Source organism: Trachemys scripta, chromosome 8, assembly GCF_013100865.1.
Source record: "Trachemys scripta elegans isolate TJP31775 chromosome 8, CAS_Tse_1.0, whole genome shotgun sequence".
NCBI lineage: Eukaryota > Metazoa > Chordata > Testudines > Emydidae > Trachemys > Trachemys scripta.
This window is the reverse complement of record NC_048305.1, coordinates 99,590,014-99,604,316: the sequence shown is the minus strand read 5'-3', so window position 1 is coordinate 99,604,316 and position 14,303 is coordinate 99,590,014. Positions and strand designations below refer to the sequence as shown.

General features: G+C 35.9%; 1 protein-coding gene across 2 annotated transcripts in view; it reads right to left on the bottom strand.

Moving 5' to 3' along the window:
• Nucleotides 1–14,303, bottom strand: part of FAF1 (Fas associated factor 1) — a 320,478-nt gene that overhangs the window by 56,294 nt on the left and 249,881 nt on the right. For both annotated transcript variants that reach the window (XM_034778048.1, XM_034778049.1), the window contains 2 exons: nucleotides 5,965–6,101; nucleotides 3,068–3,156 (listed from right to left, as the gene is read on the bottom strand). In XM_034778048.1, the coding sequence (XP_034633939.1) occupies nucleotides 3,068–3,156; nucleotides 5,965–6,101 (226 nt within the window). The remainder of the gene's footprint in view (nucleotides 1–3,067; nucleotides 3,157–5,964; nucleotides 6,102–14,303) is intronic.

Below are 14,303 nucleotides of genomic sequence, written 5' to 3'. Positions count from 1 at the left end.
GCAGTTAAGCCACCACACAGGAGCTGTGAAAGGATGGGACAAACTCAGTGCAGATGGAATCTCCAGAGAATGTAGCTAACAACTTCTACTGAGCATGTGTGAACAGAGATTCTTCAGAGGCTTATAACTTGGGCAAATGTTCACAGGGACATCAAAAGGCACATCCCTGACACCAGGGTGACCCCCCACCCCAAATTTCAGGTCTCTGCTCCAAAGCATGGAGATGCTAGAGCTTCTCAAAAAAAAACTATTATAAGAATTCTTTTAACATGGAGAAAATACATGCATTTTCCCCTAACCTCATTCTTGGAAGCAACGATCATTTTAGCTGAAACATTCCAAAAAAGTTCAGCCCGAGGCAGATATCACCATTGAAAATTTCAGCCTCAATTATGTAATTTTGGTAAAGTTATAAGCAAGTGAAAGTAGACTCTTATAATGGAAAGGTGTTTTGCAACTTTAACTATAGGTGTTGCTACCTGAACCTCCTATAAAAAACAGCTTAAACATATAGCTCCAGAAAGTTAGTCCCAACTAGCTGCTGTTAGCTATGAGAGAAAAAGAAAATAAAATTTGAAACTACTTAGAAATTTCAATTAGCAATGGGCATGTACAGTAGGTAATTTTTATAAATGTTGATATCTAGTAGCAGCGACAGAACAAACACTATTTACAAATCTAGAAGCAAACCCTGCTCACCTTAGTCATGTGACTAGCCATGAGTAAGGTGAGTTGGATCTGGTGCATGGATTCCCACTTAAATAAATGAAAAAGTATAATCATGCAACTGAGCTGGAGTTAGTATGAGCACTGCACTTTGTCATAACACTCGTTTTCAGTCAGGTTAATGGGAAGGTTCCACATGAATGTGGAGTCAGAGTTTTAGAAAACCTGGGAGATGAAATACATGAACCAATAGAGATTCAAGAAATTCCATGCTAAAAGCTGCCATAATAAAAATTACATTTTCATATGTAGACAGCACCTTTCATCTGATGCTCTCGAAGCACAATAGCCATCATGTCATGAGCTTACTTGGTTGTGCCTTGGTATTGTGCTATATAATCATCATCTGTAAATGGTTCCCAGTCCAGAGAAAGCTCTTACACATTTTATATGGAATAATACAAGGACATACCGAGGTATGTTAAGGATCCTGTTACAATCTTAAATAAACTTTGTTTGTTTTATTGCTCTCTCAACCCTAATGTTACTCCCCAAAGAGCATTACTGAATTTGCAGTTAGTAGGTAGACTGTTCTAAATATAACAGTGTTATGATGTATGGTTATTCTCACCAGTAGACATAAAAATGAGTGACATTAATCCCACCTTCTTATATTAATCTTCTTAATCTAGACTTTTTAGGACACTACTAGTTAGATTGAAGCAACAGGAGGATTTTCCTGCATCCGATAGTGTAGTGATCACTCCCCATCATTCAGTTAACAAGACAGTACAGAATCTTTGTTAGTTAAATTTAAAAAAACCCAATAACGTAAGCTTCTAGAACCATCCATCCAAACAAATCATTGATCTGATTTTAATTAGAAGCATAAGACACAGTTCTCATTTAAGTTTTGAAATTTGTTGTACACCTTTACAATAACAATAGCACCACACTCTATACTCACCTGCTTTGCTGATACAAAATCTAGATTTTTACATACTGAACAGCTCAATACAGATTTCAGACCTCAGAATCTTCCTCAGTACTCTCACTTGTAACCTGAATTTTATCTTCTCATGAAGGTACTTAAAATAAATAAATAAATAACCAGCCTACTTGCAGTTAAAATGCAATCAAAAATTCAATTATACTATGCCTTGGATTTGTCTTGTAACCCTCATATTAAAATTTGTGTTTAGTATTAAAGGAATTAAAGTTAATTTCTTTATCAATGAGTTTTGGAGAACACAAATGAAGATGAAAAAATTAACTGGGAAATATAGATGCAGATAGTGTGCATTCACATTATTATACAACATAATCAGTAAATCTGGTACTAAAGAGTCACAAGACTTAAATGTGAAGAATGTGTTTAGTGAATTATTGTCAATCAATGTCTATACACAAGGATAACAATAATCTTGAATGGCAACACACCTATTATTACAAATTCCTAACTAAGTACTTCATTACTTCAAAATGTCACTCCCAATTTATAGAGTAACAGATAAACATCGCTCTACTGTATACCTGGCTTGTGTCTACTTCTATGTAATTGAAACACTGACTGTTTCTGAAAACTTCATATCATCACTTACACATCATTTTGTTTCAAATGGTGATTCAATGGCACTTTATGAGTCTGTTTGTTCTAAGGCAGGGGTCAGCAACCTTTCAGAAGCGCTGTGCCAAGTCTTCAGTTATTCACTCTAATTTAAGGTTTCGTGTGCCAGTAATACATTAACATTTTTAGAAGGTCTCTTTCTATAAGTCTTTAATATATAACTAAACTATTGTTGTATGTAAAGTAAATAAGGTTTTAACAATGTTTAAGAAGCTTAATTTAAAATTAAATTAAAATGCAAAGCCCCCCTGGACCAGTAGCCAGGATCTGGGCAGTGTGAGTGCCACTGAAAATCAGCTCGCGTGCGTGCCATAGGTTGCCTATCCCCGTTCTAAGGCTTCCTTTTAAGCCGAGTACTTTAATCCTTCTATATATAAGCATTTAAAAAAATGTCAAACTATTTTTGTTTTCCACCTGTGACTTTAAAGATAGGCATGGGGAGTGTTTGTAGTTGTCATTTCCTGGTATGACCGTATTAACCTAGTATAATACTATTGGAAATGTAAACTATTACTCATAACCAATATTCTGAAAAAGAAAACAAAGACCCTGAAAGTGACTAATAAAGCCAATACGTAACAAATTGCACTGATCTTTTGAAGGAACCAACTAAATACATAAAGGAGACTTACTATTTTCCCCTCCCTGATGGAAGGATGTGGATTAAAACACAAAGTAACAAACTTTACTGGCACAAAAAGTCTTTTGTTTACCTTTATATTCCCCATCATCCTTGAAATCTGTTAGGAGTCTGCACTAACTGTCAACTCTCACCTCATCCTTTATGTCTTCTTGCTGCTGAGCACTGAAGATCTCCATTGCAGCCATCAGTCTCATCATTAGTTCATCCACTGTTGTGTTACCTAGCAACAAAGGAAGATAGATGAACTTCATACTATAAAAGTTATTAAAAATGGAAAGTCATTCTAGAATTAATCCATAAGGAATAACTAGTGTTTGAAAAACGGGCGATTAGAAAATACTAATATCTCATTAGAATATTTTTAATTTGCCTTTTTATTTAAAAAATTTAAAATGTTCCACCAGCAAATCCTAACAAGTGCAAATGCAGTCTGAATTTTTAAGTGATACAAATTAGAGTATTTGTTTTTGTACTGATTGGTGGAATCTCTAACTTAGTTTTATTGATAATTTTCATCACTTATGTCAGAGAAAAGAATGATGTGTGAGGAATCAATGACTTTTTTTTAGCTTTTTGCAACTACTATATCTCACTATCTACCTAGGTAGATCTAATCTTAGGTCACATGGGATAGGACATTACTATTAAGACTCTATTGGTGGCTAGGTTAAAAATAAAGGAGTTAAATCTGAAAAAAGAGCATTCTGAACCCCCACAAACAATTCAACTCAACATTAAACTCAAAATCAGTTCTGTTTTCATTGATAAATTTTATTTCTCCTACAGCATATCTATTCCAGACTGCATAGCTCTGGACAGGGAAGTCCTATATCTATGCACAGAACAAATCCAGCACAGGCCCTGGCAGTGAATGGTTCCCCATGCTGTCTTAGCAATGTGTGTCAACCTTCTTCAATAGGGTTGAAAGGTCAGTTCAGTCTCCTACCATGACCTACTTAATCTTTGTTTTCTCTCCTGTGACTGCTAACCAGAGTTCCAACTACTGCCACCTGTGAGGGTGATTTTGGTACGAGACCACTTGTCCATTAGGATTAGGCAAAGACTGTAAAGTCATCTAACATGAACAACTACACAGCCTTCAGATGAGAATACATTTTAGTTACTGTCAACATGAGCTAGACATGAGCTAGTAACCGGAGGTAACATTTTCAAGAATGCCTAAGACACTCAGGAGCTGAATTCCCATTTTCCAAAAACTGACTTAGGCCTTTAGGAGCATAAGGCTTATTGAAAGTCATTAAAACTTAGCCTCTCATGTGCCTTCATCATTTCTGAAAAGGTGCTTTTGAAAATTTACTCCTAGTCTAGTTTTGAAAGGTCTTTTATATTTCATTAGTAGAATTGTCTACTCCCCAAACAGAAACAATTGTATTTGTTCTGCTACACATGCATATGACTTCATAGGGCTCTATGCATTTGATGATACAATCCTAAAAGGCATTCATGTTGCATTTCTCTAGAAAACATAAAACACAGCAACATTTAATTTATGTGTCAATTTTTTGCTATGGTTTAAGTCCCACAATACAAGGATGCATTTACTGGGGTAGATCACCATCTTAAAATGTAAGGAGCTAGTACCAGAAATCCCCACACAATGAAATGTACATCCCAGAGACTGAACTGAACTAATTTGGAATATTTTATAACAATCCTTAGACTATGATTCAGCAAGATACTCACACACATGCCTAACTTTAAGCAAACAACCATGATTGACTTCAATGGAATAACTCACATGCTAAAAGTCACACACATGTTTAAGTACCTGGATGAAGTGGAGGCTATAAACCAGAGTAAATAATATAGTTATTTAATTATTTGTACAGAATAAGCAGATTTAGTAGAGCACAGAAATATTTAACTATGCATTGTCCTTAGGGGAGATAAACTCTGTGGCAGTTGGTGGAAAACGTAGGTTTGGAAGTAGCCTGTTTAGATTTATTAAAAGGGAAAGTACATGCATAAATAAAAAGTAACTCTTCTGGTCAACTGATGGAAGGAGCACTGGTGATTCCTCCAGAGGAACTATCCATCTGTCCACTCTATAGAAGGAAAGGGCAATGAGAGAAGCCAATGATTGCAACAACAAACAGCTTTTCCTTCTCTAAGGAGAGGACCTGAGGCTGAGACTCTCCCAAGAAAATCCAAGGGGACTAAAATGAATGGAGCTAGGTATAAGAAACAAAGCAAATGAGCACAGAACTTCATAAAGGCAAACTTAAGGGTAAAGCAAAATGACGGGATGGAAGGAATTCTGCCTCTTTGATGTATTTTAATTTGCAATTATTGAAGAACTGCAGCCTAAGAGCACCATCCAAACAACCCTTTCTCACCTGAATAGTGTCAATGAAGTCACTGGGACTACTTAAATAAGAACGAACTACTCAGGTAAGCAGCACAATCTCTCATTTATTGGACATTATATTAGCAACTCTGAGTCTGTTGAGGGTCTCCATTCTATAGTCAGATCTATGCAGGCAGGCTCATGCCCAAATGGAATCCCACTAAAGTCAACATGCTCCACATGATCACAATGGACCAATCACACAGATCTGATTGCAGGATTGGGGCCAAAATTAGCTCATACTAAATGATGGGGTTAATCGCAGCTTGGTGTTCAGCACTTACAAAAACCAATGCAGCTTCCTACATATGAAAACTGATGAGCTTCCTACATATGGATTTAGGAGCCTATATTTAGCTCCTATTTTAGAAATCTTGGACCAGACAGTTTAATATTAATGCAGTTCTCTATCTGAAAAAATATTAAATCATTATTTTATTATAATTATGACAATTCAATCCTTTAGTGTTATGTAACATAGCATATTTATGTACAATGGCCATTTATCTTTCTGTAATGCAGTTTTTGTTCTGAAACAGGTGAATAATAAAAATTTTAAAAATCTCATGACCAAGACTAAGAATTAATAACAAAGAGGTCTTCTGACAGTTTCAATACCCATATAAGAAACAGGTCCCCACCATAAAGGAACAATTATACCTTGTATTACATTCAACACCTCATTAGACGATCGTTTTCCCATAATAATAAGGAAAAGTGGAAACTGATCCGTCTTCTGAGTTCGAATTGTTTGGGCTACAACACTCCCAAAGTGTCTAGTGCACATTGTCAGAAACCTAAAAAGTATAGAAAAACAATATAAGTTTACATTGTAGAGTTTCTTTAAGTTACAGTGGGTTTTTTAGAAAAGAATTCAGCTAATACAAATCTCTTCCTTAAAGAAATATTGAAATTTGACAGTTTACTTCAGAGCTATATACTGCTTAAAACCTGGGCTGCTGTGTTTAGTTGTGGATTTCCTTATCCCTCAAAAATTTATCACAAAAAACACATTTACAAAGATGATAGACTCCAGATGGGAGGCATTATAATAAACTTTAACTGGCAATGACAGTGACTTATTTGATGAAGAAATCCATTTTTCTGTTCAGGATCTAGCAAACTGTGCTCCGAACAATACAAGACTAGAAAATAGTCAATAAACCAATTTTCAAAGACAACAGATTTTATTAAAATAAATGAATAAGGACATTACTTAAACAATGAAAAAAGTATAAAATTACTATTATTCATACAAGAATCATAATTTAACAATGAAAACATTAAAACATTAATAGGTCATAAAATTAAAAAAACTGTACTTTAGAATTGTATTTTCTTTCAGAGTAGTAGCCCCTTCAGTATCATACTTAGCAGTGTGGTCTAAAAACAATAATTCTACGCTTTTGACCAAAAAAAGCGCTCAGATATTAGCATACAGAAGTCTAGCATTAGTATTCTTAACACGATCTTGAATAAATGAAAAAACTGATAAAGCTTTTCTCTTCCATTAGAGGACTGTTTGAAATTAGCATTTCTTTCAAGAGAAAAGGGTAGCTTATGATATGTTTTCAGATCTGATGGTAAAAAGTAAATGTCATAATAATAATGAATTATGAAAGACCAAATGCAAATATAGAATGCTTTAATAAGATCCAATTTAATAAAGTCTGTAAAAATAATGGACTTTTAATAACACAGGTCACAAAAGGCAAAACAGTGGAAAATCTGAGGACTAGCCACTGGTACAGGCTTATTAATTCTTAATTATGTTCATGAAAGGCAACTTAAATCGTGTGTTTTCTTATGCCTTATGATAATATTTTAGGTAACAACTGCTCTGAAATGTATGCTCTAACTGATGAGCAAAGTCCTGTTGTCACATGCATTAGAAGGCAAATCTATTTGAAAAGACAAACTGCATTAAAACGTCATGTGCTCAGAATCATTTGATATCAAAATCCAAAACAGAATCAAAACACAAGTTTTAAATCAGTATTTTTCTGGCTAATAAAATGGCTCAGAAAATGGGCTGAAAATTGAAAAAGTCCATTATCGTAAAAGTGGATTTGGAGTTGAAAGTGCCTAAAGTGTGTGTGTGGGGGAAAATACAGCCAACTTCTGCTACAACATAATCTTAACATGGAGAAAAGACACCCTTTAGTTTGGCAACAATAAGCAGGGCGTGGCTATTAAAAACATTTCAAAGCCATAAATTGAATTTATGAAATTTTTCCATTGCCTCCTTTGTTATCCAGGTTTACTAGATTTTTGCAGTCCAGAACCATTATGGGTGATAGAAAACCTGCTCATTTGAAAACCTGTTAAAGTTATGAGAATATACCATGACAAGCATACTCCCAGACATGAAAAGTGCTCTTATTCTTTTCATGCTACTAGATTACATAGGTGTCACAGAGTAGCTGCCCTTTACATGACGAGCCAAGTGAAGTCCCCTGAACAGTACCATTTCAGAATGCTGACATACTCTGGAAATCTGGAATACTGCACTGAATTCTGAGTACCGTCTTACCAAAATGATATTCACTAACTGAAAGAAGATTGGTTAAGAGCAATACAAACGATCAAGGGACTGATTTATTAGAAATAACTAACAAGCTAAAGACACCCACTTTAGCTAAGCTACAATAAAAGGGGACCTTATAACAGCCTACACATACATACACACACTTCAAGTAAAGAGAGCAGTTTTAAGTGTGGAACACTTGGGATGAAATCTTGGATCCACTGATGTTAATGGCAATACGCCATGGCAAACTGACTTCAGCAAGGCCAGGATTTCAGCGCCAGGGTATAGCTAGAAGTAATGAAATGAAACTAAGAAAATGAAAATTTGAGAATGTATAACAAGGAAAATCCCCAGTCATTGATATGTATTAAGACTGTTGAACAGTCTCCCAAGAAGTGGTAGAAGTTTCATTGCACAGGACCTACAATTTTACTGGACAAAACAGTAGAAAGACAGAAGATAAACAAAACTAAGAGGGAGTTAGACTGCATGACTTAATAGGTCTTTTACACTCTTAAACCAACATACACACACAAAACACATATAAAATATAAAACTCTGGTCATTTTCTCATTCAGCTCTGCAATGCAATGATTATAAAGAGGATTGTGTGTACACAGGCTGTATTCTTTCACCAAAATATCACACAACAAACTCATTAAGCATACCATGCTACCAAGCAGTTATCAGTACTACTTTCATACTTCTGAGAGAATTAATAGAGGCATGGAGAAAAACAAGTGTTTTATTCTCTCTCTCTCTGTCTCTCACAAGGGGATTTCTCATTCTCATCTAGATAAAAGTGTGCCAGTTCTTCCAGTGGATCGCCAAAGCTGCCAACAGAACTCACATTACAAATACCTGTGGAGCTCATCAAAGAACCAGATGTCACTACTGGAAGACTTGTTTTCCACAACAAGCTGGATTACTGTGATCTCCAACCAAAAGTGGAAATGGAGGAGTACTGGCAGAAAGGGGAGGGTAAATGGCACCCTACTAGTTCCTTTGTTTTTTAATTACAAAAATATTTAGTGCGTACGTGGGGGAGATGATTTAGGATGGGGTGGAGAAGTATGAGAAAGGCCAAGATTCCTTGGGGGGGGGGGGGGGGGGGCAGAGAAATTCTATAGGAAAAAAAAACACTCCTGCAAGGAAGTTACAAAAATAAACTGCATAAAAAATAATTTAGTGTTAAAGCAGTAGCATATTCTCCACTTCTCCTAGGAACTTTAAGTAACTAAATCAGAACTTATTAAAGCTGGGAAATAAACACATAGGCACTGACCACAGTTTTGTAAAAACAAATGCAAAATCAAAAACTGAAACAGGTTATGAAGATTTCTTATCTCAATTCTTCTATGTGAAATTGTCTGGAAAGGGAATAGGATTATTAGACCTCTCATATCCATCAATTAAAATCTACCAGCAGTGAAATATCATTATCTAGGCATAGCTTTTGAAGAGCTGCTGATGGTACAGAACGCACACACAGACACACTCCCACCCATTCCAAATAACACTAACAAGGTGTTCCAGTTCCCTCATAAATATTCTACGTGTATGGGTCTCAGAGTAAATCAGGATTATATTTCCTCATATAAGAGAATAAAAGGCCACAGGAAATAGTTGACTACTTGAATAAAATCACTGCAAGAACAGCTGATGTCACATGACAAGCCACAAAAACCCTCTGTAATCTCTTGCAATTTTATCATGAATTAGGCAATATTTGATGTTTCTTTTAAATCTTCAGCTTCTAAATCTTGTGATTGAGAAAACCTCAACTTTCATTTAAAATTTTTTTTCTGGGCCTTGTCGTTGCTGAGACAAGCACGAAAACATGAACTGTAATGGCTCAGAAGCAAATAAAAAGAATCCAAATTTTATTGTTTTCAATAGCTCATGATTCTTAAGACAAGTTCATGATTTTTGGTGGCATGATTTTTGCATGCTTGGGGATGGCAATACTCTATTTTTTGACACTATGCCTGGTTTTAAAATCCTAATTTTCCCTAATTCCTTATACTGCTTTATATTTGAAAAGATTCTATAGGTCACAGTTTTGGGGAGAAAAAAAATCTAACACATCTTAATATTAGGATAATGCATTCAGAAGAGTCGTTTCCAAAGCTAAACATCTAGGCCATTTTCATATTTGCCTCACCCCACCTCATAACAGGCACAAAAACACTTCAGAAGCAGCATTATTGGGAAAACTCATGAAAGGAGCTTGAGTAATCCCAGAGAAGAAGCAGTATATAAGGTCATGAGTGTATGCACAGACACATACTTCACGCTACCTGACTCCTAACCCAAGTCCCAGAGCAGCAGAGGACCTGTGGTGAGTGAACACTTACTTGAGATCTGCAAAACAGTGTCAGAATAGACTTTGTGCAAACTGTATGTACAAAGGTAAGTGAGGGGTAGGGCCTGGCTCCTTACATAAAACAAGTCAAAAATGAAACAATCACTAGGAAAATGAAAAAAATAAAGACATCATTAGTCTTAGTCACTCACAAAAGTTCTTTTGCTCTGCCTGCTAATTTTGGGACCACAGTTAAAAACAATCACCAGTCCCAGAGATGGACTCATCGGTGGTGCATGTCAGGATGAGATAAGCATGACATGAATATTTTTGTTTAACAGCACAGATTTCCAAGTTTTAATGCCATTCAAAAACACAGAGGAGGAGACAAATGCAGGATTTAAAAAATGGAAAAAGAAAAGAAAAAAAAAAACAAATACAATGAGTACAAATGTATCTTTTTTGTTACTAAGAAAGGACTAGTATGTTGTCATCACCGTTTATCATGCTGACCAGTATTGTCTCATTACTTCCTTAGGCTCCCCCATATGTTGCTGTATTCACCCGTTTTTGTCTTATACTTAGCTTGCAAGCATTTGAGGGCAAGAAGTGTCTTTTTGTTTTCTGTGTTTGTACAGTGCCTAGCACAGCGGGGCCCTGATCCACAGCTGAGGCCCCTAGGTGCTACCACAATAGAAATAACAACGAACAGTGGTATGTAAAATCGAAAACCACAATGTCAAATACTATAAAGGTTTGACAGTGTTCCTATAATACTTCAATTTAAACAACATGGTAACAACAGAGAGACATCTCAATTCTTCTTGTAAAGAGGTTTTGTGGATTAGGGATTGAAACTGCAAATCACATCTAATCGTGCCACCATTTTTGCTCTGTAACTTGAGAAGGGCTTCAGCATTCATAGCATGGATGGTCTGGTCCACAGTGGCAATCAACCGCCCTTCTCTTTCTGCCGGATCATTTTGGCCTTGAACACTGGATCATGAAGTGCTATTCACCTGCTTATGGGACCTGGCACAGTCACACAGAATTGATTTAAAATTGGCTCTGGTTGTTCTTTTTGGCGTGATTCAAAAAGCAGCTGTGAGGGGTAACTTTTCTACTGGCCCTCATCAGCCGAGTCCTCTCACAGGGACTGACTGTACTGCCACTCTTAATCAACATCTATGGGCCTAGAATCAGTGAACCATGCATCTGTCATGTCCAGACTGATCTTTCACAGTTCAGTCTTCCTGGGGACATTTCAGAATGACACCCAGGAGCAGCAGCTAATGCAGTAGGCGGCAGCCTACCTTCTAAACAAAGCTGATTGATGAGAACACATCACACCTGTCCTCTGCATTGGGTACCAATCCAATTTCAGGACCATTTCAAGGTCTCATCTTAATCTTCAAAGCCCTGAATGGGCTATGGTGCATCCAATCTAAAGCAAGGGCTCCTGGGAAATAAGCTCTAAAACTCTTCTGATTCTTATTGGTGGAGGTTCTGTATCTGTTATAAGACAATGAAGCTGGCCAGGAAGAGTTTATATTTACTTTGTCTTTTATTAGTGTATTATTTTAAGTACTGCAGTATGTACAGAGTGAAGGATTTGGCTTGTTACAGAATAGATATACTGTAAAAAAAAAAAAAAAAAAACGTAGTTACATAGAAAACAACCCCTCCCCTGCATTAAAAAAAAATCAACTCCAACATATTCAATTATAAAAGTTTTTAACCTGCTTACCAGTTTAATGTCTTCTTTACCTCTAAAGACTTTTTAAAATAGCTTGAAACTTTAAATATAAAGGAATTTAGCACAGGACCGACTGTCCTAGAGAACTGAGTTCTCTATATTTTCCCAAAGACGTACAACACGGGCAGTAGCACTGCCTACCTCTGTCTACCTCTATTAATCCTGATTCAGTCAAACCACTTGTAAGAGAGAGAGCAGTTGAGTCTCCGTGCCCATTCTGCCAAGAGAGATGACAACCATGACACTGTTTTTAAGAGAGGTGGACACCAGACTTACTGGTAACTGGATTGAAACCACCAATTTATTTCACAGAGGCAACAGAACAGTCATTATATGGTAACAACTTTCAAACTCATGGTATTGAGGTGAACAGCAACACATATACCTCATTACCTATCTCAGGATTCATCCAGTTCTCCAAGACATTAGGATTTATAAAAACCTGACTGGCTATTAGTGCATAACCTGGTTTAAGTGAAAACATTTCAAATAGTTAATTCTGTTTTATCTTTGTTTAAATCAATAAACTCATTCAATTAAAGGCAGTGTAGAGTAAGTGGTTCTTTACCACTGAACAGCATACTCTGAATGCACACAATGGAATCCTGATTTTTTATTATGGACCCTGGTGCCACTGTCTTGCAAGTTCTTCATGGGTTCAGAGAAAAAAATTAGTTTCCCCCTTTCGTTTCTCTTTCTGTAAATAAGGCGTATTTTACATATTTAATAAAAACTATTTCTCAGCTACATCTCCAGATTTATGTTTCTATTCCTTCAAAGTCTAAATATTTTATTACGTGAAACTTGCCTTATACTAAGAGAAGACATTTTATACAATTCCAGAATTTGCAGTCAAATTATGTAAAATTGTTACCAAGCTTTAACAGAACAGAGAGAATTTTCTGAACACAAATGTTTCCAATAAGATATTGACTACCAATCCTCAAAATACCTATAGGACTATTCAGCCTCACTTAAAATACTGTACTTTTGGATATATTTTCCTAACATATCCCTTATGTCTGAAAGGTGATGTTACTGATCTCTCTCATTTTTTAAAAATAATGATATTGAAATGGAGAAAACACAAAGTGCTATTTAGCATATTTTATCCTTGTGAGTTCAATATTGGAAAAGCACATATAAATAATTTAAATTTAAGTGCCATATAACTTAATTCTGATGTGCTTGTGCAATGGCCATTGATATCAGTCGTATTACAGGAGATCAAGAGCGATGTATAGACTATACTTGTATCTTTAAAAAAATCTATGATGCTAAAGAATTGGAAATCTAGCAAATTCTCTTAAAAATACAGAGATGAAATCTCATTCCAATCCCAATCTGATGAGAAGAACAGGCAAAAAACAGTTCAATAAATAAGAAAAATTACATAGGATTTGAGATCATCTTTTGTAAAAAAAAAAAATTATTTTTTAAATTCAGCAGTCACCCAATGTGTAATAAGCAGAAGCTTTATTTGGATTCTCCATTATAACCTACTCCACATTTGTATAAATATTCCTATAGTTATTTCCTAAATTGGATATCAGGATGACACAAAATTTCTGTTTTCTACATTCTAAGATCATTAGAACCTCGAAGTCCCATTGGTCTTCAGTTCTCAAGCCAACTAAAGCCTGTTCTGAAAGAGCAGGATTTATATATTTATATATCTCATCAGGTCTAACTTACTTAAAGAAACCGTAAAACTTTAGAAGCATCTGTGATGTTGGAAAAGAAGTTGTAGCCTTTTTCTAAAGCACAAAGAAAACTACGGTGAATATTAAATATGCAAGACTCCTAATTATTTTTAATATTAATTTTATACTCTGCAAAGTCAACAGAAATCTCATTAACATGTTAATTTAAGAATAACATTTTATGTATTAGGTATTTAAATGAAAAAATGTTAAATCTGAGGCTATGCAATAGTGTATTAAACAAGTTTGCTATGTATGGTCTTCATAGTACACTGTTAGCACCTTAACTACTTAAGTACCATGCCTTCTAGGGCCATAGTTATTGACTCAGGGAGGAATGAGAAACAGACACAAGGGCGTGGTTAAAAAGCTAAAGGCTGCCTCTAACATCAAACTAAAGGAGTCCCCAAACTACCTAGCAGAGACTGGTCCAGTGGAATTTGCAACAATGGCCGTGAAAGCCCAAAGCATGAAAAGAGCAGACTACGCTTAGTTTTCACCTGCAAAACGTTTAGGAATTCCGCTCCAAAGCGGAGATCTCAATCACCCTTCCCTTGTGCAAGGTTAAAGGATACAGGAGAGAGATGTCTCAGTCTGAATGAGACACGGAAGCTCTCCCTTCATTCTGCAGGGTGCAGCATTGTACCACATATACCAGGGTTCACACTCGAAGATGGCCACTGCTAAAACCAATTCCACCATCCA